The following is a 26,536-nucleotide window of genomic DNA, read 5'->3' as shown; positions in this document are numbered from 1 at the left end:
AACCTGCATTAGAGTCCCATGTTTCTTTGATGTGTACCTACAAGCCAGCACCTCCCAAGAAAAGATGTGTGTGTGTGTGTTTTCCTTCAGCTGTTCACATTTAAAGTCTACCATGAAAGGAGCCTCCTGCACCATCAATCAATCAATCAATCAATCAATCAATCAATCAATCAATCAATTAATCAATCAATCAATCAATCAATCAATCAATCTTTATTTATATAGCGCCACTTTCCATAAAGAGCAGGACCTATAGTACTAACAAAAGGAATGTGACTAATAATGTATAATATGGTAACATTGAAAAACATGACAACAGATAATATATGAATAATAATAACAGGACTAATATCAGTAAAAAGTGGCAGTGGCTGATGATCCTCAGCAGTGATTCATGAAGCCAGAGAACCACAGCAGGAGAACCAGGACCAGGATCCACAGGAACCTGAGAACCACAGCAGGAGAACCAGGACCAGGATCCACAGGAACCAGAGAACCACAGCAAGAGGACCAGGACCAGGATCCACAGGAACCAGAGAACCACAGCAGGAGAACCAGGATCAGGATCCACAGGAACCTGAGAACCATAGCAGGAGAACCAGGACCAGGATCCACAGTAACCAGAGAACCACAGCAGGAGGACCAGGATCAGGATCCACAGGAACCAGAGAACCACAGCAGGAGGACCAGGACCAGGATCCACAGGAACCAGAGAACCACAGCAGGAGGACCAGGACCAGGATCCACAGGAACCAGAGACATGTGAAAAGGCTCCGGGGAAGATAGCAAGTTAGTAACAGATATTAAAGAGACATGAAGCATCAGGATGGAGAGGAAGAGGAGGAGAGAGGAGCCCAGTGCATCATGGGAGTCCCCCAGCAGTCTGAGCCTATAGCAACATAACTAGGGGCTGGTCCGAGGCCTGAGCCAGCCCTAAACTATATGCTTTATCACTAAGGAAGATTTTTAGTCTACTCTTAAATGTAGAGAGGGTGTCTGCCCCCCGAACCCAAACTGGAAGGAGATTCCACAGGAGAGGAGCCTGATAGCTGAAAGCTCTGGCTCCATCATTACTTTAGAGGACTTTAGGAACCACCAGTAGACCTGCATTCTGGGAGCACAGTGCTCTAGTGGGGTAGTAAAGTACTATGAGCTCTTTAAGATATGATGGAGCCTGACCATTAAGAACCTTGTAGGTGAGGAGAAGGATTTTAAACTCTATTCTAGATTTTACTGGAAGCCAATGAAGAGAAGCCAGTACAGGAGAAATATGGTCTCTTCTCTTAGTTCTCATCAGAACACGAGCAGCAGCGTTCTGGACCAGCTGGAGAGTCTTTAAGGACTTATTGGGGCAGCCTGATAATAAGGAACAGAAATAGTCCAACCTGGAAGTGACAAATGTGTGGATTAATTTTTCTGCATCATTCATAGACAGGATGGACCTGATTTTAGCAATATTATGCAGATGGAAAAAGGCAGTCCTGGAAATCTGTTTAATGTGGGAGTTAAAGGACAAATTCTGATCAAAGATAACTCCCAGATTCCTCACAGTGGAGCTGGAGGCCAGAGTAATGCCATCCAGATTAACTATGTCGTCAGAAAATGTGTCTCTAAGGTGTTTGGGGCCAAGCACAGTAACTTCTGAGTTTAGCAGCAGAAAATTGCTGGTAGGGTTTCAACTCTATCCAGCTGCTGTCTATCTTTAGCCTCTCACCATCATTTACCTGCTAATGATCAGTTATCACTGTCACACTAGCTCCCCTTATATATCATTACCTTTCTATTTTTTTCCCCACTGATTTGATACATTTCTGCCAGCTGCTAATCCAGTAATGATATATACACAGCTAACTTGTAATAATTTGAGGTTCTTCAAACACAGTTGCTGTTACTTTTCACATAATTATGACAGAAAGCACTGTTTGCACAGAGTTCAGATTTCACCTTAAAGTCATCTGCTCACAATAATTCTCTCTCTGTCTGATGTAGACAAATCTGATTGCGTTGCGTTGGCTTACTCACTGCAGACATACAAAGCCTTAGACCCCATTATCAGTACTAAGCAACGTGTAAAGGCATACAGCAGGCTGGTTACTTGGTATTTGTCAAAAATGGAAGCAAAAAGCGTAGAAAATGCAGATGTGGTGTGTATGTGAATACAATCAGTGGTGGAACAACAGCTGTCCACGTGTCATATTTACTACGTGTCATTTTGGACATAGTTCTCAGTGTGGAGTGTCCAACCCATCTCATTTCTTGTGTTCATCATCCATCTGACTCACTTATTGCACTATGCCATTACACACCTACACACCAGCACACACATCTCAATGAACCAGCCTCCTATTCATTTAATTAAAGTGATGCTCAAATGGGATTTGACTGAGTTGCTGCAATGTATTTCTCTACCACAAATCTAATTTTTCACATCCCATCACCTATTTCAACATTGTCCTTAACCCAATACTTGCCTCTTAACCTGGGTGTCACACAACCATCACCCAAGGTTTTTTCTTGGTGGTGGTCTGTTGGGACTGGAACTTTGGTCACCCAGTTGCTGAGCACTGGTCTTGCCCTACATACTAAAACCATCTTCTCAACCCACTTATTACCCTCCGTCGTCATTGGCAATGTCATTAGACGACCACACTGTACAGAAACAGATAGGTAAAGACAGCATTAAGCTATTATTGACCAGACTGGCTGAATTTCAAGAAATGTCACAGGATTTTTAAAAACCTAGTTTCTAATTGTTAGTCTGACAATGAACAATAGCTCTCAGGAAGTGTTTCAAAATCAGTGCCAGTGTCATGATCTGCTTCTGTTCTCCCCTCCTGTTTAATGGCTCATCAGATTTTCTCAGGACCTGATTAAGTTGATTCATTTTTGCGTCTCACTTCCTGCTGTGTGGTTTCCCACCCTTGTGTCTTCCCCTCCTGTGTCAGCGTGCACTCTTATTCCAGCTCTGTGCCTTACTTCTTGTCAGTTCATCATGAGTACATGTGCAGCAGATTTTCTATCTGAAGACGATTTAGGGCTCATGTGAGGTCAGAGGTACTATGTTCAGAGCACCGGCTTTATTCATTATTATGACTAATGATATATTTGTAAAGCAAGGCAGAAGGAATGGGTCACCTCTCTATGCAGATAGTGGGGCCATCTGAGCAAGGGGACAATTATATTACCCAAGTACAGTATATTAGGTAAAAATCAAGGAAGCCATAAGAAAAATAGAACGGTGTTCATATAATTAGGGCTCTAAGCGTTCTGTAAGTCTTGTTGCAATATTTTTAGAAGAACAAAAGGGATAGACAAAAGGACCCTGAAGTTCTATGGACAAGCCCAGCCATGGACACATCAGATCACTTTAAGTACCTGAGTGTTTGGCTAAATGAAATGAGTATGTGGAAAATCCATGGGAAGTAACTCCAGACAGTGCTCCGAGCACTGCAGGAGACACAGGTATGGCAGTGATGTCCCTGAGATATGACTACACAAAGGTTGAAGAGGAAGACCAGGAGGCAGTCAGACAGATGTCGTCCACATCCTGAGCAGAGTCATTGAGAACACAACACTACCTGTGGAGTGAGCCCTGAGCCCACTGGGGGAACATGTTTTACAATCTCATAGCCCTGATTGTAGTTAGTTGTTGTGCAGACAGAGGGGCTCCCTGAGCTCCACATAAGGGTGCAAAGTGTGAAGGCGCTCCCCTTTGGAATGAGGAGGGGGAAAGACAGCCCTCAGCCAAATGACCATCAACCTGAATGAAGGCCAAGACACTGAACCCCAACTTCCCCCTGAAGCAGCTTCAGTGTGTGTGAAAGAACAGTCTCCTCCACCTTTGATTCCGCCTGAATGAATGATGTGTGAATGAGGAAAAGTGCTTTGAGTGACCAGAGAGGCGCTACACAAATACAGACCATTTCCCATTTGCAAGTCCTGTGATCTCTTAGGTGACGCCAGAAAGACACAAGACCTCAAATTCAGCCTGGCCCAAAGGGTCGAAAGCAGCTCGGCCATCCGGCACAGTGAGATGCCGAGAAGCCCCCTGCAAAAAGTACTTCACCAGTGGGTGGTTCCCAGCTGTGAGGTGGTCCAGCCCATCATGACCTGCCATCATCACTGCTGCAAACATGCTGCAGCTACAGGTGCAATACTTCCTGCACTGCTGGAAGCTTTGGTGCATTGGTGTGGCAAGGGGAGCTTCTCCACCTACCTCCTACAACGGCCTGGTCGGCGGTCCCGCTTGCAAGCGCTGGGTTGGTTTTGGATGGAGTGGACCAAGTCAGTGAACTGCAGGCACCGCTAACACTCCTCCTGGGGGAGTGCGAGACATTTCACGGTTTGACCACAGCCAGGCGCCGTCGTCCCAGGGAGAGAAAGCACTTACTGTAAGTGTCCAACGGCAGCATGGGCGAGGTACAAGAAGAGCAGGGTTTGGATGTGGTGTAAGAAGTGCCCAAAGAGAAAAAGCTGAAGAGAAAAAGTCTTGCAGGATAAATCTGTTCTCAAGGTAGCTGGCTGTGAAAGGGAATTTAGGGTGGCTTCTGGATTTATACTACACCCTGATTGTGCGGTGAGTACATATTTATCTTTCTCATATGACCAATAGTGAAGCCTTTCAGAGGGCTGTGCACATACGGAACAGAACAATTCCTGATCAGATATTAGAATATACAGCAGAAATGATGGTAGTCATTGCAGGGCCTCCATTCAGTGAGAAGGGAAGTAAAACCAGACAGAGTGGCATGACTGAGTCATTCTCAGTAGGATACATTAAGAAATCCATTAAGGAAGATTTTAGACGAAGCTTATTCAGATTACACAGGCAAGCAGTGAAAGTTCCCTTCTGCAGCGTACAAGCTCATGTAGGCGAGAAGGGGAATGAAGGAAGAGACAGAGTTACTGAAAAAGCAAGTGGGATGAAAGATTTCATAGGTGATGCTCAAGGAAGAAGAAAACATGACAGCGTTCAGGAGGAGACCGTTTTGACTCGACCACGGTTTGACCAGGAAAAGTACATCAGGTGACAGAGGATGTGGAATATATTGTCATGGTCTGTCTTAAGTCTTACCACAGTATGATTAGTAGTGCCATCATCACTGTATGAACTAGTCCAGCGACAGCATGTGATAACACTCCAGTGCAGTAGGGGGCGCTACCTGCCCCAGGAACACTGGCTGCACCGCAGTAAAAGCACAACAACAAGAGGCAGCAGCAGAAGTGGAGCTGAGCCCGTCCGTCCGTCCGTCCGTCCAAGGGAACCAGGAGAGATGTCGGACTCTCCGGACGCCCGCAGCCTGCTCTCTGCTTCCTCCCAGCTCAACCTGATGGAGGCAGACCCGGTGAGAGACTCTGCTGGGACTCTGCTCTGACTGGGAGGGGGGTCATGGGGGCTGAAGACTGGGGGGGAAAGTGAAGTGTGTGCTGCCGCAGCACTCTGCTGTTTTCTCGGTATCTACATACCAGAGGAGGTGAAGCCGCACAGTGGATCTAAATCCTGCTCCGAACACGATAACTGTTCCTGAGGAGAAGCGTTAGCTCAGGACCAGGCCGCGTCTGCGCATGTGCGATGGCCGCAGAGAGCCAGTGTAGGAAGAGCTGGAGCGGCCAGCTGGAGTCAGTGAGCCCTGCTCGGAACTGGGGGGGTGGGGGGGACACTGGCTGGGTCTGGGTCTGGGTCTGGGTCCAGGTCTGGGTCTGGGTCCAGGTCTGGGTCCAGGTCCGGGTCCGGGTCCGGGTCTCGGTCTGAAGGGATTGCTGCTACTTTAAGGTCGAGTTTTGCGAATGTGATGTGCAGTGTGTGCCACTGTCACGTGATCAGTGTTTAGGGTGCAGTTCATGATGTCAGAGCGTCAGCAGACAGACAGACAGACAGACAGACAGACAGGGCCTCAGTATGTGTTCTTCACTAATGCTCAGTAACCTTTGGCTTAGCTGCAACTAGCCGTCTGTGGTGCGTTCAGGGGCCGGGACTTGACTTCCTGGACCTGTTAAATCGGGCAGACGTTTGAAGGATACTGTGTGTTATATGATCCATAACAGGAGATAATCTGGGTTAATATTGAGGCTGTCGGTCAGGGACAAACACATGATGTTTCTCTTCTGTCTCGTGCACTAACAGAAATGTTAACAAACCCCAGGCCCGTGTGTCAAAGTGTCACTTCCATTTCCACATAGTTCCACATGTCAGCGTAGAATGCAATCATCTCTAATGTGCACAAAACCCCCCCCACAGCACATGGCATCTAATGCAGAGACGGACGTCCACCCCTGTAACACCTGTAGGACTGCATCACTCCACTGTCCTCTGGGAGACCACGTTCATTCTGTTACACCAGAGACTCTTTATTTTGACATAACCTTTATGTAGGTACGCTGCAGCTCATCCAGCACTGATTGAAACACCGGAAGATGTGATTGTAACAACATATTCAGGCAGCTGTAGCATAACGTCATGCCTTCATATTAATACCAAGGACCACCATAAATCTAGTGATTTAATATCCATTGAACAATTAATTCTATTTAAATTAAAATAGAATAGTATAATTAATCCTCTAATTATGCAGATATAAGTTTGTCCTGCGGCAGGCGCAGGGATCGACAGAGCTTCACGGTTCTGTCTCTTTTCTGATTAGTGCAACTTGGGATGTCACAAGCACACACTTGTGTCCTCTTTGGGGCATTCTAGTTTTGTGGAAAAATGTGTTCACTACAGTCCTCCTACACTTCACAAGGTTAAGACAACTTCTGACACGGAGGAAAGCAGGAGAAACTTCTCGGTGGGAACTGCGGCCCAGACAGAAGGTTCCACTGGACTGTGTCACGTATTATGTCATGAATAGAGTACACAAAGATAAACTCAACACAAAACACTCGCACCAACCAACATTTGTTGCAGATAATTTCTCATTTGTTGCAACGATGTGAAGAATCAGAGAAGAAGAAAAGGATATTTCATCGACATCAAAATAGAAAAACGTCTGTACAGCGCGAAACCGCACTGACTGAGAGAAACATCAACATGAGGCAGTGATTTAAAAGGAATTATTTGTGGCCTAGCTAACAGGGCTCTCCACAGGATATGGAGTAGCCAGGCAGCTGGGGGAGTCCAGAGAATATCTAATGCCACTATTTCATCATACACACTCATCCTATTTATTGCCTATATGAATCAGTTTTACTGTGGGAAATCCCATTGCATCACATTTTATGTTTTAATATAATTTGATTTGTCAGTGGCAAAGCACTAGAAAAGTGGTTTTTCATAGTCAAGGCGTGTCACATCCTTTTTTAAGTGTGTGTTTGTGATGCTCCTAGATGGCTAAGTCTAGACGATCAGTCCAGAAAGTCTTTGAGGTTTCCAACTCAGCAGCATGGTTTGTTTAACGCAGGGGAAGATAGAGTACATATAAAGTGCAACGATATGATTTAAAGTCCCAGATCAGTGTGCTGCCCTGCTTGTCTTGGTTGTTACCTGTGTTGAATATGACATCATGCCAACTGCTTGTGGCCAGATTTGTGTTACAGATGGACAGGACATGGTGGGTGGTGGTCTGCCACAGCCATGCCGACAGGATTCTAACAATGAAGGGTCCATTTTTTAAAAATTTTTTTGCAGCTTTTGAGGAGTGACATCTTCTTGTGTGTGTGATTTTGTATTTTCACACATTTGGAAACTGGTCGCCATTTTTAAAATTGTAAACTGTTTTTTACTCATCCTACTCGGTAATAAAACCTTTAAGGGCTGGTTCAGGACATTTATTTGGAACAAAAAGAAACCAGGATCAAAGTGGCTTGGTTGCAGAAGTTAGCAGGGTTAGCTTCGTTACGTATCTGATTGTATTAAAAATGGCCCAGAATCAGTATGGCTAGAGCTGGCATCATTTAATGCAGGTTATACTGTATGCAGTCTCTTGTATGCCCTAGACATAAGGAAGATCAATGGTAATGTGGATGATATTACAATTAGAATAATTCTGGAAACCGGCAAGCAATAAGAAAGTTTGGCTGCATATCCGCCCAAAGTAACCAGAACTTTTATTCTGAGGAACCTTTTTTTCAAGGGACTGAAAGCTTCCTGCAGACAGTCTGTGTTTCACCGTGGTCTCTCAGAAATTGCACAGATTATTCCGCTGACGGATGAAGAGGGCAGCGGCAGTCATACTGAATGTAGATAGGAGCTGTCATTAGTGAGAACGGAGCAGTAAATCAGAGAAGTAAAAGGTTGTTTTTGTTTCTTTGTTTCACACAGCTTACGTTCTGAAGTACAATCAGGGGCGGATTTATTTTCAAAATGAAATGCTTCAGTTTCCATACAGTGGTTGGGAAGCACAGCAGAGATTTGCCTCCTGGGCAGTCCTGACTTTGCCCAACGTTGCTGTTGGGAATAGTGATGTGTCGGTCGCGAACGATCCGGTTCTTAGGTCTTATGGTCAAGATGTGTGGTGGTGTCTGTGTGTCCACACTGAGCGGGAGGTTACAGACACACAGCACAGTGAGCACACGAACTGGAGTGAGGGAGAGACAAGAGAGCGAGAGAGAGCACTGCTACATAGTCAGACTGCAGGCAGGACAGGTGAGAAACATGAGCGACAGAAAATGTAGTAAAATTTGGACAAATTTTAATACAATTGATAGTTGGAGGGCAGAGTGCAGACTTTGCAAAATTCAAATTTCATATCAGGCAGGCTCCACAAATAACCTGCACAGACAAGTGTGTACTGTTCACCCATCAATTCAGTTAGAGGAGGAAAGACAAGAGAGGGAACCTGCTGTTAATGAAGGTGCCAGTGTGTCTACTGCTCCTACACTGTCTGCAGCATTATCCAGGACAACACCACAGCCACCAAGACCTACAGCCCAGAGCTCTATGACCCCAGTAAAATTAAATAATTTCAAATCAATAAAGCAATATAAACAATAAATATTCTATATAATGTGTTTTTTACATTAGTAATTCATTTTACACATAATTTGGTAATACATTTATTGAAGCAACAAAAAAATCTGAGGAGCCACTTGGGAGCCGAAAGAGCCGGCTCTCTAAAAAGAGCCGAAATTCCCATCACTAGTTGGGAAGCCAGATATGAGAACTTTAGTTTTATTCAGAGAGCAGAAACAGAACCGTAAACTACATTTGTTACTCCTAGACAGGTTTACTGTGTTCTTGCTTCTCTGCGACGATCTCCCGAGCCTTCCTGCTCGGACTCACCCTTACCCTCTCTGTTGCCCGACCTGACCTTCTGATTGATTTGGGGTTAAACAAATTAAGGACATGCCACCAGTCAGACACACAGCAAAGAAAGCATAGATGAGCCGTAGACTGGACGGATCTACTAGAGAAACAAACACTGCTTTCTGTGACCACCTGTGTTTTTGTTCTACTTGGATTCTCAGATCGACGACAAGGAGTTTGACATTCCCCAAGTGGACACCCCTCCCACGCTGGAGAGCATCCTTAATGAGGTGAGAACACGTTGCTTCTGACTACGACGCCGTGCCATACTGCGTCACGCACTGTAGATTGTTCACAGTACAAAGGGTAAGGGAACGCATTCTGCCCTTCTAGCTCTGGTTTGTTGGTTTGTTTTGCGTGTCCACAGCTGGAGGATGAGGAGGAACCGTTTGTTTTGGAGGACACCTGCATGCTGAACTCGGACAACATGGACGCTCACTCCTGCGACACCTCCTCTCTGGCCAGCTCTGACAGTGGAGATCCAGCACACCTCAAACGGTGTGAATACACACACACACACACACACACACACACACACCACCTTTGGGGTATTTACACAGATCCAACAATACTAACAATACACAGTGGCCACAAGAACGAAACAAGTGACTTTACGTGATACAAAATATACTAGAAAAGACGATTGCACACAACCACACACACTACTCACAAAAAGTTAGGGATATTCGACTTTCAGGTGAAATTTCAAGATGAACCTAAAATGCATTCTAACCTTTCCAGGTGAACTTAATGTGACCTTCTCTAAACTTTTGAATGCACATGTCCAACTGTTCAGTGTCTCAGTACTTTTTGCACAAGTTGCTGTTCTCTAACAAGAAGCTTAACAGCAACATTCACAACAGGTTTGATCCATGAATCCACCAATACATTTCCTGCTTCAGTTAGAATTGGTATTTAAACAGTCCTCCTCATCCTGCTGTTCACATTCTGACATCATGAGACCAAGACGACACCTAACAGTTGATCAGCAGCACCTTAACACTGGAGGCTTCAAACAGGAAGTCCTCAGACGGAGGTGTTCACTGAGCTTAGAGGGTCACAGAGTGTCATCAGGAGGTTGGAACAGTGATACAGAGACTGGAAGAGTCACAGAAAGGAGAGGAGTGGACGTCCTTTGGCCACATCCCAATTTATTGAGACACTAAAAATGTTTTGTTGTGGTATACCTACCACTGTTGGTAGATTTTCTTTCAATAAATTGTTTAAGATGAATAAAATTACCATTGCATGCTTCTACTTAAATGCCCTACTTTCATGATATAATATCACTGTAGCATTCACTTTTTACATTTTCCATATATTTCACCTGAAAGTCGAATATCCCTAACTTTTTGTGAGTAGTTTAAGGAATTATAAAGGGAGAAAAAACATTATACCACCTATGTTTGTAAGGGTTCAAGTCTTTTCTGCCTTTAGGGGTCTTACCCTATAAGGGGTGAGAAGACTCGTCTAGCTACTGATTACCTACCCTGCTTCCTCTGGAGCTGCATCCAACCGAACATCCCGTGGGTTGATTTGTCAATCAAGAAATAATTTCCTAATTAAAACTGTATAAAATCACTAAAAAGGTCAAAGCTGAGGCTGATAATAACTTTATAGGTGAGTTGCTCGGCCAGTGCAACATGTCTAACTGCTGGATAGAGACTCCAAGGAAAAAGTGCTGAAATGTACCTATAATCCTTCTACCATTGTGGCGGTGCAAGCAAAGGAACTCCAAAGTTCAAACTGTAAGCCACAGTGGTTTGGACATCAAATGGTTGAATCCCCTAAACCCAGAATATAATATTCCACTGTAGATCTTTCAGAGTTCCTTCCAGATGTCGGGCAGCTCAGCGAAGCTGCTTCTCTGGTGTTGATACGAGATCGATGTGCGAGTCATCCCCATCCCGGGGAGAGAACCTCGGCCCTTTGTTCCACTCCCTTTTATACTCTCCTGCACTCATTCTCACATAGACACTGTGTGCGTGTGTTCACGTGTCACTCCATCTGTTTTTCATACTGCTTGTTCCCGTTGCCATGCCAACTTCTCCGACATGCGTATGTAATGAGTATCTAGGTCAACACTTGTTCTTATTCATTAATCAACATAAACTGTTTGAACACGTTACATTGCTTGTTCTTTCACATCCTGATCTTACATCAGCGTGCAGGCTTCTACTTACTGCTGTATGTGTTCCACACTTCGATGTTACACTCTCTTGCAGCTCCTTATGAGGTAAAGAGACACTCTTGACAACACACATAAGACAATATTGAATCCCATTACAGCCAACATTAATACAGCAACACGGCTGAAGAGAAAGACGGGAAATAAATAATAGATAAATAAATAAAACTATAATTTTGAAGAAAAGCAACAAAACAAAATTTGAAATAATTTCAAATAATTATCCACCTTGAACCCAAAAACGTCACTTTGCCCGTCTCTTAAATACAATAGATGGATACAAAAGATACAATTGCAAGAGGGATGTCCAAGTCTTACAAAAATGTATCATTTAAATGTGCCTGTTAGATGTACCATGTCCTGGGGACTTGGACCCTGACTCCAACTATATGCATAAACTGTCTTGAATGTTGGAAGGCAGATAGTTCCCACAGTTTAACGTTGTGGGATGCTGCAGTACATGTTTTTTGCTTCAGCCAGCGACGTCCCTCAGGCAGTGAATAGTCTACAAACACTTCCCCCCTCTGAGGTCTAGGTGTCAGCAGAGACCAGACTCTGACTCTTGGCCAACATGTAACAAGTGCTTGTTCTGTTCCTGTGTTTTTCCCAGCTGAGGAACATTGTGAAACCAGGCCCATTGTTTCTCACGCCGAGGTGGAGATGATTATATGCTCTTTCTAGCAAAACACCCCTCTTATAAATAGACCTGAATGCTGCTGCTAAGCTTTTGACCAGATCATCAAAAGTGCCTCATGTGACTCCTATCTTGATTCCTCTTCATTAGCTCCCCATCAAATTCAGATTCTACTTCCAGGTTCTTGTGATCGTTTCAAGAGATCTGCATGTGACCGGTTGATCTCTCCAGTCCTCTGGTCAGGGTTTTATGGTTGTCCCTCCAGACTCATCCTCACTAAATGTCTGTGCTTCATGTTATAGCTCCTGATCTTTGGATTTAAGATCTGTGGACATCGTTGAGACCTTTTTGAAAAGCAGCTCACGACCCTCCTGTTCTTTGGAAGGAGTTAAAAATGTGTTTTCAGTGTGTGTTACTCTACTGCAACACTAATAAGGGAACATCTTATAATGCTTGATCACATGAACACACAGGTTCTTTGAATTCTACGTGTTTTGTGTACATTCTTACTGACTGACTAATTCTTCCATACATCAAATGCTGGATAAGACTTTAGGATTAACGGACATCTACGTGCCCTCGTTGCCTCACGGTCACAGCAACAGCCGCAGACGACAGGATCTCAGTCTCTCGTGACAAAGATCGTCAGATTGATATGAAACTTTGGAGCTATATGCGTGATGTACGCCTGGCTTCTGTGAAGGCTTCCGTGCAGATGTCACGCAAATTCAGGCAGCCTCGGCCAAACCGCGTGGCCACGTCTGCGGCTGTGGACACGCCCCGACGCGCGCACATTCGCGAGGGCCCTTCAATGCTGCTTGCAGCTTTAATTAATTCTTGCTATTTTACGATGTTTTCAGTCTTCTGAAGTCTGTATTTTTATTGAGAAATGTCTTAATTGCTCACCTACTCTGTAACAACATATTAACAACATGTCTTAATTAAATATAACAATTACAAATGAATTCATTTAAAAATGTTGCATGAAAACAGAATCCAGTTTCATTTCTAACTAACTCTACTGTGTGTGTGTGTGTGTGTGTGTGTGTGTGTGTGTGTGTGTGTGTGTGTGTGTGTGTGTGTGTGTGTGTGTGTGTGTGTGGGGGGGGGGGGGGGGGAGACTGGAACACGTGTGTAGAAAGAGGAGGACAGCGGATTTGAACACGACAATTCATGGGTCTGTTCTGCGACACAGCCTGCTGAAGGGCATCTCTGCACAGATCGTCTCAGCTGCTGTAAGACACACATACACACACACACACACACACACACACACACACACATGCCTCATAGCCTTTCATTAGAGCTGATCACATATTTCTTGTGTGTCTTTAATTATCTTCCCGCTCCTCTTGTCAGACCACATCACACCATTAAAATAACTCACTGGTTCACTGAAGCTAATGCCAACCTTTGGGCTGGAGTGACTGTATTGAATCACTTGATCAAAACCTTTGATCCAGCGGTCAGACAGCAGTGATCCGTCGGTGACCGGGGTGATCATCAGTGTTTTGTTGCTAAAGCTGACTTTATTTTAATGATTTAATGTTACAGAGCTTACTTACTTAAGCAGTAGCTCTAGAATCGTGCATTCGTTCCAGTAGACCAGTGCATTAAAGATTGTGTTCCAGCATAATAACTGTTTGTATCTTTTCCTCAGGACAAAGTTGATGCTGGACTACCAACTGCTATAGTGAGTATCAGCTCATCCTGCTATGAACTCACCTGAACAAAGAGTGATGATATTCCATCAACATCTGAATCAAGATTTTTGCATTTATTTTAAGTAGACGTATTCTGCTCATTTGCAGGTCTGTGTCTGTATTTTGGGATCCTATTAGACTATGTTCTGGCACATTATTTCTCTCATTGTGCGCAGACCGCTCTCATTAGCCTCTCTTTGAAAGCACCGTTTTAGCTTAAGGTCCCCCTCCCGGAAAAAGCCTGGTCTTTTCTGAATGCTCTGCTTCCCAGAAGTCTGAGCAGGCAGTGCCCACCAACTCCTGCAGCAACTCTGCCACCTCAGGAGCAGCAGATAATGATAGAGCCGTCCTCTATCATCACAGCTCATAGAAAGTTCATAGAAAATATGGAGCGAGATGTAGGAGAGAAGCAGGAAGAGAGAGGCTGTCATAGTTATATCAGTTAGATCATATCAGCGCAATAAAACTACTGCCGCCACTATTATATAAACGACACCCCCCCCCACAGGTGGCTCTAAGTTTGTGGTCTTTGGGTGAGTGCTGGTGGATGCAGTGTTTGGTCTGTGTTCTACCTTCCAACCAAGTCAAAGCTGCATGTGTCTTTTGTTCAGACAGTGTCAGGTGTGATTGCTGTGGGAACATCTCATGGTCTGGCTCTGGTCTTTGGTGAGTCTAAACCTGATCACCCTCCCTGTATGCACACAGTGGTGTGAAGGATATGTTCACATCTCAAACATACTACAATGCAAATGCAACACAAACAGTGTAGATGGAGCTGATAAAGTTTTGTTATCGGATATATATTATTAAAACAAGCTTACATGGGGTGCTGTTACACATTTAATTACAGATATTTTTATCTGGGTTTCTGTTACTTCAGTGGTTAAGGCAGATAAAACGTGTTTTGATTCCAGCTGAGCACCTTTTCAGTGTTCTATGTGGAGTGGTAATAATGCTGTGCCTTACTATCTGCAACACGGTCTTCTTTAATACCTCTACTACTACTTGACTTGTCAGGGATTACAGCTGTGAATCTACCAGCTTTAAACACCTGGATAGTGTGTAGTTGCGCCCATTCCTTCTTGTTGATCCTCACAAGCTCTGTGGCTGCTTACATAGGAATTAATGCACTTGTCTCAAATCCACAGACTTGGCTGTAAGCCTTTCTCTGTGAAACATCTAGCTGATGAGGTAGTTTGAGTATGCAGGAAATGTTGTCCTGCTTATAAACAGTGTGAGCATCTTATTTAGAATCTTACCTTATTTAATATCAGCTCATTTTACTAATAAAAAGTTTAACTAACAAAGTCACTTGTGTAAATGTCTAAAGAAAAGGCTGCTAGATGGAATAATCTGATCTATGTACGCATGGGTGCAAAACAAAAGGTGCAAAAGTCATTTCTTTATTTATAAAGCTTCCCTTTTTTCTTTGGGCTTCAATACATGTGCTGTGATTTATGGAAAACCTGCCACACAAAGTGAGAGTGAGGAAAGAGTCTCAGAGGTACATGAGCATGACCAAAAATATTTCTCTCACCGCATAACATCACGCCCATCCACAGACATGTACTGACCATAGGTTGTGCAAATACTCCCTCTGGTGTCTGTCCTTCTCATAGAAACCTGATCATAGGCTTACTGTTATCATGAGGGTTGGACACAAGCCTCACAGCATCAAGATATTCACAACACACATCACACAAGTCGAAGAAGTCCTCTTAGACCATTGTCCTGTTCCATAGACCTGGTTTTGGAAAAGAAGTGTAGGTTTTCTCTGGGTGCTCTGGTTTCCTCCCACAATCTCAAGACATGCAAGCTACAGGTTTAGCTAATGGATGGATAGACACATATTCTAATAAAGCATGAAGTAATAAAATAAAGTCATTGTTAACTTAGGGACGTTATTAGGCATAGGTGAGCTAGAGGGGTGGCAAGGTGGAGAAAGATGTTTTATTTTGCAGTCAGTCAGTCAGTCAGTCTCTATATAGCGCCAATTTATAGTAGTGTAGCCTAACTAGGGGCTGGTCCAAGGCCTGAGCCCCAACTGGAAGGAGATTCCGCACTTCTGATGCTTAGAGGACACTGCAGGCATATTCTTGAGAGACAATCTGCGAAACGTCTTCAAGTACCTTCAACAAGTCCAGTTGACTTTTGCTCAATTCCTGAGGAATAACTATGACCTGGATGACTGAGAATCTTCTCAGACGTATTGTGTGAATATTCACTCTAAACATAGTCATTCTAGGAATTTTGTTAATGTTCAGGTTGAGTCTAAACATCCTCAGGATGGCATACAAACTTTCTAGGAATCTGTCTAAAGGAAGCTGTCAAGCGGCTAAAACCAATTGAAATGCTTCTCCTTCTCAGATTGTAATGCAGGCCAAGTGTTACTGTCAGCTGTATGACATAGACAGTAACGGCTCTAACTGACATGTGATGATATGGGTGAAGTTAAATAAAACAATATTATGATTAAATTGTTAGACTCAAATTCATATAATGACCATGTGATGGTAAAAAGATGAATTTCATCAGTGGGTGTCTGGCCAAGGGCACCAACATCACCCATACAGGGTTGGAAATTGATACACAATGAGACTTTTATGGATCAGAGAGAACACACTAAAGGCATAATCAGTCTGTGAGTCATGAAGCCACAAATGTAGCTATCTTATAAGTTTAGATAAAGTTTAAGTTTATCTATACATGGCCAAGTACAAAAAGGACATGATTAGATGGACACATAAAAGTCTTGTTCTTTATTAGTTTGTTGGCATCGCATGAAAATCGCACCTGAAGTAGCCGATATTTAGTGAACAATCTTGTGCCCTCATATTTTACGTAAATTGATTAATGATCACCACTTGCTTCTTGTTGAGCTCCACACATTTTATTAAATATACTGTGATCATCTTTTATGGCTTCTATAACAACAGTAGGTTGTATCTTTCTTTCCATTTAATACATGGCAATATCACTGATATCCAACCTCAGGACCGATTCACCTGAGTCCGACATGGAGGCACTAGCAATAACATAATCGCCCTGGTAAGAAATGCAGGAGCCATCAGCCTTTGCTCTGACAAAGTTATTTTCACTTCCATTATACATAACATCGTAAAGATTGTAGTCACAGTTGTTTCCTCTGTCAAAGATGCCCACAGCAAACCAGTTGGAGTAGAGGTTTCGGTCGTAGGGCACGGAGAACATGACGGCGACGATGTGGCTGTAGTCGCCCAGGTCGCCGTTGAAAAGGTCATAGGTAAAGATGCCAACTGCCCCAGTCGCGGCGCCGGTAGTCTTGTTGAACAGTGCGTTGCCAACGGAGCAGGGGCCAACCATGGGTGGCAGAGGGACCTCACAGTTGCCGCTCTCAGTGAACACCCTGAACACAACATATCAAATCATATTGGTTCTTGTAGAAATAGGTTTTTCCAAATCAATCCAATTGAATTTATGAGTGGATATTTTCTGTCTTCTACAAGCGTGTTGATTTACCCACAAGAAGCTATGTGTTAGTGACGTTGGCCACTTGCTGCCCAAAAGTGATGAATGTGGTTGAAAACTTTTGGGCTACATAGATAAAATAGACTTGACTCTGAGACAACAGTGCAGCCTTGAAAGTGTTTCTCAATTTGCTTGTTTTATTATCTGGCTGTTTTCCAAATGCAACGGAATCCAAGACAACCAAGGACATATTAAAACCTAAAGGTCTGTGGTATACATTATCTTGTCACACATAGATGAGCCTAAATCAAGTCAAAAATGGTTCATTAAAAGTTTAAAAAGTTTACAGAAGCAACACAAAACCTTGGATTAGCAAGAGTGTAGCATCCAGAGGTGTTGTTAATCTCAATACAGCAGCTGCGATGAGGCATTGCGATGGTTTGGAGCGCTGGCAGGTGAAGAGACTGGAGACAGAACAAGTCAAGACAGTTCATTCAGAAGTTTTTCAGACAGGCCAGTTTGAGCTTCAGTGTGTGAACTGGTGACTGAGTGTAAGCTTCTGAGTAGGCTGACTGGCTTAGTTAGAAAATGTTTAAGTGTATTAGTTCAGAGGAAAGAACACTAAAACACAAAGGTCACAAACTGTGTAGTTGTCAATAAAGATTAAAAAAATAAAATAAAATAAAAAGCCCATCAGGGTTGTGGTTTTAATTGCCTGTATTTTCATAGCTCACATAGTAAATAGATTTTCACTTCATTTACAACAAAGTTGTATCAAAATCAGCTGCTTTCATTTCGTCTTCTCGACACAAGTACTGTTCTCACTGACTAATTAGGTTGAAGGTAGCTTCTATTATTAACCCACCTGTAAGAACTAACTAGTTCCATGTATCAGGTAGAGCATAATTTGTGCTTGACATGTTTGTCTCATACAACTTAAAAATAATAAAAACATCTTATATTGATTAAACTCCTGACCTCCAACAGTGAGTTGAAAAATGACTTGCAAATGTTGGTATTTAGACGAGAGACTTTTTCGCAGTACACATTTTGGCAAGCCATACAGTGGACTTTAATAATGATGATAATAGTTGTTGTTATTATTATTATTATTATTATTATCATTACTATTATTATAAGAGAACATGTTTACATGCGTTGTAGTCACCTGGTATAGAAAAGTTGCATACAGCACAGCTGGTAATGAAACAAAACATCCCTGTGTGGAAATAAAGCTCATGAAACTCACTAGATTCACTAATGTCTGCTGTGTAAAAGTCACATATATGTGAATTCAGGAGTACGTACCTCTTTATGGTGTGCAGAGCTAAAAAAACAGTGTGAGCTGTTGGTCCAGGTTTCAGGCAGGATGTGGTGGTGAAGTCACATTGCATATGAGCTGCGGACACACTGGGTTTTATTGACTCAGGTAATCAGGACCTTTAGGCGCGAGCTGACTCACTCTTTATCTTCTGTCCAGTATCAGCTACCTCTCTGTTCCCTGACTTCACCACCTTATCACTACGAAAGGATTGGATCACACTACTGAGATCAACGTATGCTTTTGTTCCTGCCCTTTATTAGAGCATATTAAAATGGGTACGCATTATTTGTACAGGGCGTGACATCAGGAGGGTAAAGACTAGCCAGTGTGCCATGTCTACAGTATAAAAATTAATTCACCGACCATGAAATGAGACTGCTGCTAAGGGAACAGTTGTTGCAGTAAGATGGCAACCATTTGGAAAACAGAAATCAAGACAAAACAAAACTCATCAATTTCTTTAGTATAAATGTGTGATAACACAAGCACTGTTTAAAAAAAATATATATTTTCACTTCTGTATGCAGAAGCACCAACATGACTATTTGTCCTCTCACCATGTCAAAATGATGAGTGTGATTTGATCCTTTAGGTTGTGGCCACGTATCATTACTGAATTGAATTTGTGTGCTTGTTTTAGTGGGAAGAAAAGTATTAATTCACTCTCAACAGAGTTAAAATTTCTTTCAAAATGTTTTCTTTATGGCTTAAGGAATTTGACTTTTTTTTTATCAATGTGTAAAAGTACAGATACGAGTTAAAATGTATTTAGTATGTGATAGTTGTAGCAGCATGTAACAGTTTAGGTCCAGCTGGTTCAGGCAAAACGGTAGCTGTCCTTTTGCTGCTTTGGTGTCTAAAGGAGCAGCAGTAATAACAGTAATAGTGCATTTCCAGTAAAAAGAATGCCTCTGGTATCCGTAGTGGTGGTTTCAGTAATAACTGGAGTTCCAACATTAGTTGTAATGGTAGTGAATAAAACAGTCCAGTTGGAGCCATGATAATGGTGCTAATTAGCAGCAGTGGTACCAATAAAAGCATTAGTTAGTGAAAGAGTTTCTAACTGCATTCATATCAGTCATGTGAATGGTACTTGGAGTAGCATGAATAGGGTGTGTGCCAGAGCTCTCAACCAGCCGTGAGGTAGCACTGAGCCAGGCGCCCATATCTTATCTAACTATTAATTTTCTTCTTGCAGGACACAAATACTGAGGACCAATATCTGTAACCAGAGAATCACACAGATTTTGATGTAAAAGTAATCTTGTCGGCCAAAACTATTCTAATGCAAAGACACAGACACACAGACTTATATTCATTATGAGGAAGCTGCACTGACTTACATTATTTTCCTGGAGACTTATCCTAACCCTGACCATAACCACTACTTGCCCTACCTGCTATTGTTTTAACCTAAACTTAATCTAAAGTTGTTCTTCCTGTTCCCGTTTGCCCGTTTGCCCTGCCTATCTCCACTGCCCCCCTTACCTTTACCAACACCCGTACCTTCATACCTAACCATAACCAGACCCCTACCCTAACCTTAACCAAGACCTTAAACATAACCAGTTCAGGCCTAACCCTGACCTTAACATAACCTACCGCAAACCATAACCAGGACCCCTGACATGACATTTTGCCTCCTTAGGAGTGGGCTTTGGTGCTCCAGGTATTTCTATGTTTCAGCTAAAGGCACCATCTCAGTTTCAGTAAGCTTCAGTTCAAAACGATTAGAGGAGTTTTCAGTCCTCGCTCAAAGTTCTCATCAAGTCTTTGGCCTCACTGAAGTATTTCTCTGGTCAGTGTTTTTGCTCATGGCTCTGTTACCTGACATTTTTCACTGCTCTTCTTAACTCTAACGTGGGGATTTGGTGAGTGTTGTTGTTGCTGCAGTCACAGAGTATGAAGAAGTAAAGTATGACCAACAGAAACCTGCTCCTGAAGTGGTTTAGGTGAGAAGAAGAGAAGAGAGGTTAGCCAAAAGAAAGTACAAGAGAGATGTAGACATAAAATGTTCATGACATGTTTTATAGGATTATTGTAATTTCCAGAGAAAAATGCCAAAATATGACATATACTATATATAGTTGCACTCAAAATTATTCAACCCACGTAACCAATTAGGTGTATTAACAAAATTCACAAACTTTCAGCTGTATTCAGTGAACAACTCAAACAAGAACAATTAAGAAATAGCTCAACACAACTAATATTATAGGTGGTTTCTCCAAATTCAACATAAAATGCCAGTTTTAATGACCACTGCAGTCTCAAAATTATTCAACCCCCTGAATAGAATCCCTCACGAGAGCACTTGAGATAGAACATCTCATGGATGTTGAAATATGGGTAAGTCAAAAGATTTTTCCAAAAAGTTAAAAGAGGAGATCATTGCCTTGCGCAAACAAGGAAAAGGATACAAAAAGACAGCAAAAGCACTGAATGTTCCAAGAGATACTGTTGGAAACAGGAACACTGGCCACATTTCCTGGACGTGGCAGAAAGAGGAAGCTATCAACAGCTGCCTCCAGATCTCTGAGGAGGTAGGTGGCCAGAAACCCTCAAGTGACTGCAAAAGACCTGCAGCAAGACTTGGTGGCAGCAGGCACTGAGGTTTCATTTCAGTTTCTACAGAAAGGAGCATGCTAAAGGCTACTATGTCCGAAATCCAAGACAAAAGCATATGATAAGTTGGCTGTGATATGCTCAAAACCATATAAGTAAGCCACAGAAGTTTTGAGATTCTGTTGGGATTCAGGTCTATCAGCGGTATGTCTGGAGGAGGAAGAATGAGGCAGATGCTGAAAAGAACACCCTGCCTACAGTGAAGCATGGCGGTGGCTCTGTGATGTTCTGGGGCTGCTTTGCTTCTTCTGGCACTGGAATCTGCAGCGTTTGGATGGCAAGATGGATTCAATCAAGTATCAGCAAATGTTAGTAGAAATCCTCATGCTGCCTGTGAGGAAGCTGAAGCATGGGCGTCATTGGACAATCCAACGGGACAATGATCCCAAGCATAGCTCAAAGTCCTCCAAGGCTTGGCTGCAGAAAAAGTCCTGGAAGATACTAGAGTGGACGTCATAGTTGCCTGACTTGAATTTCATGGAAGACCTTTGGTGGGATTTGAAGAAGGTGGTTGCAGCATGCAAATTTAAGAATATTACAGAGCTGGCCGCTATTGCCCACGAGGAATGGGCAAAGATTCCTCAGGAATGCTGTCAGGACCAGGTGTCTGGCCATGTGTCTGGCTCTGATGCCTTTATTGTGATAACAAGAGATTCTAATCAAATGACTTTTTACAGTATGTTGATTGTCCCACAAGGAAAAGCAGGACACTTAACCTGCTTTATGAAAATGCCAGGGAGGCATATGCTGCTTCAGCCCTTCAGCCCACTTGGCAGATGAGGACTATCACTGGCTACAAGTAGAAGAACACTCAGGCAACAGTGGGTGATGAGGACAGGATCAATGAGTTAAACCAGTTCTACAATAGGTTTGACACCCAATGTGTGTCCTGTCTGCAGACAGGGAGGGTTGTGAGGATGTGATCTATCTGTTCATTCGTGTTGAGCTATTTCAATTGTTCTTGTTTGAATTGTTCATTGAACACAGCTGGAAGTTTATACATTTCATCTATACACTTCATTTGCAATGGGGGTTGGCTAATTCTGAGTGCAACTACATAGTAATAAGAGCTGCTGGTCTCCAGAGATACAGAATGAAAGAGTTCGTATATTGATGTTGTTTGGCTGTTGACTGGGGCTGAGGTTTCTGTAGGGCTGACCTGTGTCTCTTTACATTGCTGACTTAATGATGCCTGGGCAGGAAAAGGTATGAACATTGCTGTCAGATGATACATTCATGCTTTATGTTTTTCATTTTGGCTCAACCTGACTGGTTCTGCGAAGTCACCACTCATGTCTATTTTGGTTTGGTGGAGCTACTGATGCATTCTTTGTTGCTTGATTTTGGTTATTTGCTGTAAGCAGTTCTTACTGCATTTCCAACTCTTCATTTGGTGCCAGTGTGTTTTGTTATTGATGTGCCATTTTAATTCTGTTCTATTTTTCCACTATTAAATTTGAAAACTGAAGAAACCTTAAATTTGTCTTTTTGAATTTTACCATCCACACCATTTCTGTTCAAGTCTGTACCCTTACTTCAGCAGTCAAATGTCCTCTTAATCTTCCTCTTCAGACACCAACCAGGCTCTGCGGCTCTGTCTGGGTACCAAGGCAACGGGGACAGAGTTCGGAGCTGTCTCCGCCCTCAGCATTAACCATGATTGCTCACGTCTTCTCTGTGGCTTCGCCAAAGGACAGGTATATCCCCAGAAACACATGCATACAAACACAGACAGTTTCAAAAAGGTAAAGATGGTGGAGACGGGTCATTGATGACTTTAACAACAGCTGGTTTATGTTGCGCAGGTTTCTACTGATGATTTGAATACAGTCGTGTTTATTATTATTGATTTTAGCTGCTGTCCAAGGGCCAGTACACACAGAGGAGATGTTAAGGTGAAACTGGCTCTACTAGACTAGGCAAATGTAACGTACAAACTAATACTTTATGCATTTGTTGTGTGTATAACATCATCCAATGGTCACTTGTGGTTTAAACAGCTACATCTGAGCCATGACAAAGCTTTTATTGAATGCTTTAATCTGTTTGCTTGTGTTGGTCGTGTGCATGATGTGCACACTGTCTGGTAGTGATGAAAGAATACTGAGATTTTAAGTAATCTCCATTGATCTCCATGGACAATACATATGGATACATACAGTGGACAAGTTGGTGATGACAGTTGAATGTGGAGAAAAAATAAAGGCGGGTAAAAAGAAGAGAGAGGCAGTATCAGATAAACAAACAAACATAACTTTACCAGTTTTAAGAGGCACCTGCTGGTGGGAAGTGGTGTCTCTCAGTGGAGAGTCATGCTGCTGATGAATACAATACTACTATATACTATATGAACAACTGCTGTGGCCACAGGTCATATATAATATATTATATATATGATGCCAGTTTTTTTCCTAAAAGCACCTGCTTCACTTGAGGTGGTGAGGAAAGTGTGTTTTTGCAGGTCTTTCTAGAATCACGTGAAGTACTTTATACCTTCTGTGAGTTTTTTCATCTTACATGTATGTACATTTACAAAAGAATCTTTGACTCTGTGTACACATTTGAAATTGAGTGGGAGACATTCATCAACAACACATCTTACAGTCATTCCTACATTAGAGGGAAGCTTAAGGTCACAGGCTGAAACGGGGATCTCTTTCATTCTTGTAACTATTTTAGTTAAGTTATTAACCGTCAAAGACACTCTCACACATTGTGACAACCAACCCCATCACGGGGTTGGTATGGGCTGTGTGGTGTTGGCCGTCCCTATAGTCATCAAGGCTGTGTCAGGATGAATGAGTAGAATCACCATCTCTGTCATACTTGGTGCATTGGTCTAATTGTTCAAACAAATGAATGTGAACTTTGATTGTCTGTTTGAATTATTCTGTGTAATGAAAAGTGAAATGAAGAACTTACTGTGTTGGTTGGGAACCAGGAAGGAGAATGAGTGAAGTCGGCCTAAGCAGGTGCCAGAAGTCTCCTAGCCAATCGGCACCTCCTGCAACTCAGCACTCTGAAATTTCACAGAGCTGGGTGAACAGCACCGCCCTCGGGCAGGGAGGGAACAGAGTACACAAGTCACAGTCACATTCAGAATACACGTTAAGGCCTAGGGTCATCACACAACTGAACATTATGAAACGCCTAATCACCAAACTGTTATTACATTAACAGCAACATGAAGAATTACTCTGACCCATGAAAAATACTCCATTTCTCTGTCTTACACAAAATGGCTAAATAGAAATGAGCGTGACATCAGGCTGGAAGGTGATATCAACATGCTGAAAGAGGAGTGACGACCAACCCCATTCTCCCCTAACTGTGTAGATGATGTGTTCATCAAGTTGATCATTTTCTGATCAAAAACCACCCTGTCTGTCTGTCTGTCTGTCTGTCTGTCTGTCTGTCTGTCTGTCTGTCTGTCTGTCTGTCTGTCTGTCTGTCTGTCTGTCTGTCTGTCTGTCTGTCTGTCTGTCTGCATGATTAGATTATGATGTGGGATCTAGCCAATGGGAAGCTTCTGAGGACTATCACTGATGCCCACCCTCCAGGGACAGCTATACTGCATGTGAAGGTACAGATGCACACACACACACACACACACACTAACCCAGATATTGGTCTTGGTGTTACATGAGCTGGATACTTTTCACCTGATTTCTTTCCCTGTTGTTGTGCCTGTAGTTCACAGATGACCCGACTCTCGCCGTGTGCAATGACAGTGGAGGATCCGTTTTCGAGCTAGCTTTCAGGTAAAGCACTCTGCTTCAAATGAAAGAGGACATATGATACAAAATGCATCTTTTGGTTTTTTTTCCAGCATAAATATGTGTGCCCAGTGTGTCTAGAGATCCTTTTTGGAAACACTGAAAATGAATGGAGTTCTATGCTGGACCTATACGTGTTTGAAACTACGGTTGCCCCTTGACACACATTTCTTCCGCATTACAAAACTGAGCTGAAAACTGATTTGATTGATTAACTTCTTTAGTTATGAAGTGTCTTTGTGTCTGCGGGATAGTTGCGTGGTTTGCCCGTGTCTTTGGGAGAGTGAGCGGCTCTTCTCACAGTGTTTCATCTTCATTTGTTGCCTTCATGCTCTGCGTGTCTCCGTTAATGGTTTCCTTCTCCTGCTCCCAGGAGGGTGATGGGGATGCGATCCTGTGACTCTCGATGTCTCTTTAGTGGTTCCAAAGGGGAGGTCTGCTGTATTGAGCCATTGCGTGCTCCTCCAGACTTCAGAGACCATCCCATCACACACTACTGTCTGCTGGCTATGGCCTCTCTCACTAAGGTCCACCAACACACACAGCACCACTCCCAGTGCACCCTTCACCCTCTGCCCATCCACCCAACCATGTACTGAGTTAGTGACATTTTTACCTTCTGTTCTTCTTTCACTAGATTCTGGTCATTGGACTAAAGCCCTCACTGAAAGTCTGGATGACTTTTCCCTACAGCAAGGTCTGTGTTCCTGCCTGCTTGTCCATCTTAATGAGTGTGTGTCGGCCAAATATATTGATGCATTGACATTGATTCTGTCAGGTTATCAATTAGTGTGAGTGTGTGAGTGAATGTACACACATCAGGGGTTGTAAATGAAAGGGTTTATCTCATCCACCTTATCAGTGGCAGTGTTGACACTTGTCAGAATTGGTAAGTAGAACGTTTTCAAAGATCTCCTGCTCGGTGCAGCTGTATCAGAGAAGTATGAGAACAAGCATGAGTGCATGAGCACAGTATCAGACCTGATTCTGGTGTAAATGGTAGTTGCAGACCCTCGTGAACTCTGTGAGCTCCATGTTCAACCACAGCAGTGATCTCTTCTTGTGTAGTTTACTAGGCGTTATTACTAACAGCTGTGCTTCACAGCTGTGAAGATATCAGCTGTGAAAAATGATGTCCTTTTGCTGACATCCATGAATCTCTGTGATGTGAGAAATGCTGTCAAACTTACCACTGGGTTTGGTACTTCTGTGTTTTTGTGTGTGTGTCTGACGTAGTGCAGATTTTCATTGATTAGACTTTGTCAAGTGAAACTAGCCTTCTCAGCACTATTATTAGTATTAGCATGTAAACTCTTTGCTACTCATTGTTTTTAGGCCAACAACGTGGTGGCCGTGAGGCTGCTCTCAGCCCTGTGTTCATACAAATGTGAACATTTGGAACATCACGTTTTCTCTTTCTCCAGTCTGATCCGTCCAGTGTTCCCCAGTTGGCCTGGCAGTTTGTTCCTGTTCAGAAGACTGTCAACCCCATCCTGGCTTTCTGCAAAGGAGATACAGTCCACTTCCTCCTGGTATCGCCTCCACTCCAATTCAACTTCACTCTTAGCTTGTCTCATAATACAACACTCTCAACCTGA

General features: G+C 43.0%; 2 protein-coding genes across 4 annotated transcripts in view; one reads left to right on the top strand and one right to left on the bottom strand.

Annotated features, from left to right (window-relative positions):
• Nucleotides 1-5,201: 5,201 nt before the first annotated feature.
• vps8 (VPS8 subunit of CORVET complex) overlaps nt 5,202-26,536 on the top strand; it is a 53,024-nt gene continuing 31,689 nt past the window's right edge. For 2 of the 3 annotated variants that reach the window (XM_070840739.1, XM_070840738.1), the window contains exons 1-12: nt 5,202-5,345; nt 9,403-9,471; nt 9,609-9,739; nt 13,202-13,298; nt 13,724-13,756; nt 14,378-14,432; nt 22,735-22,859; nt 24,659-24,745; nt 24,856-24,923; nt 25,312-25,465; nt 25,576-25,635; nt 26,363-26,470. In XM_070840739.1, the coding sequence (XP_070696840.1) occupies nt 5,274-5,345; nt 9,403-9,471; nt 9,609-9,739; nt 13,202-13,298; nt 13,724-13,756; nt 14,378-14,432; nt 22,735-22,859; nt 24,659-24,745; nt 24,856-24,923; nt 25,312-25,465; nt 25,576-25,635; nt 26,363-26,470 (1,059 nt within the window). In that variant the 5' untranslated portion in view covers nt 5,202-5,273. The remainder of the gene's footprint in view (nt 5,346-9,402; nt 9,472-9,608; nt 9,740-13,201; nt 13,299-13,723; nt 13,757-14,377; nt 14,433-22,734; nt 22,860-24,658; nt 24,746-24,855; nt 24,924-25,311; nt 25,466-25,575; nt 25,636-26,362; nt 26,471-26,536) is intronic. The other variant, XM_070840740.1, reaches the window with a different exon arrangement.
• LOC139211236 (DELTA-sagatoxin-Srs1a-like) lies at nt 16,657-17,673 on the bottom strand. The gene is made up of 2 exons (XM_070841519.1): nt 17,577-17,673; nt 16,657-17,151 (listed from the first exon to the last, which is right to left on the bottom strand). Exons 1-2 carry the CDS (start codon nt 17,642-17,644, stop codon nt 16,725-16,727), a joined length of 495 nt encoding a protein of 164 aa, XP_070697620.1. The 5' UTR covers nt 17,645-17,673; the 3' UTR covers nt 16,657-16,724.

The sequence above is a fragment of the Pempheris klunzingeri genome, chromosome 12 (assembly GCF_042242105.1).
Source record: "Pempheris klunzingeri isolate RE-2024b chromosome 12, fPemKlu1.hap1, whole genome shotgun sequence".
NCBI lineage: Eukaryota > Metazoa > Chordata > Actinopteri > Acropomatiformes > Pempheridae > Pempheris > Pempheris klunzingeri.
The sequence above is the reverse complement of the archived record's forward strand: the minus strand, read 5'-3'. Positions and strand labels throughout refer to the sequence as shown.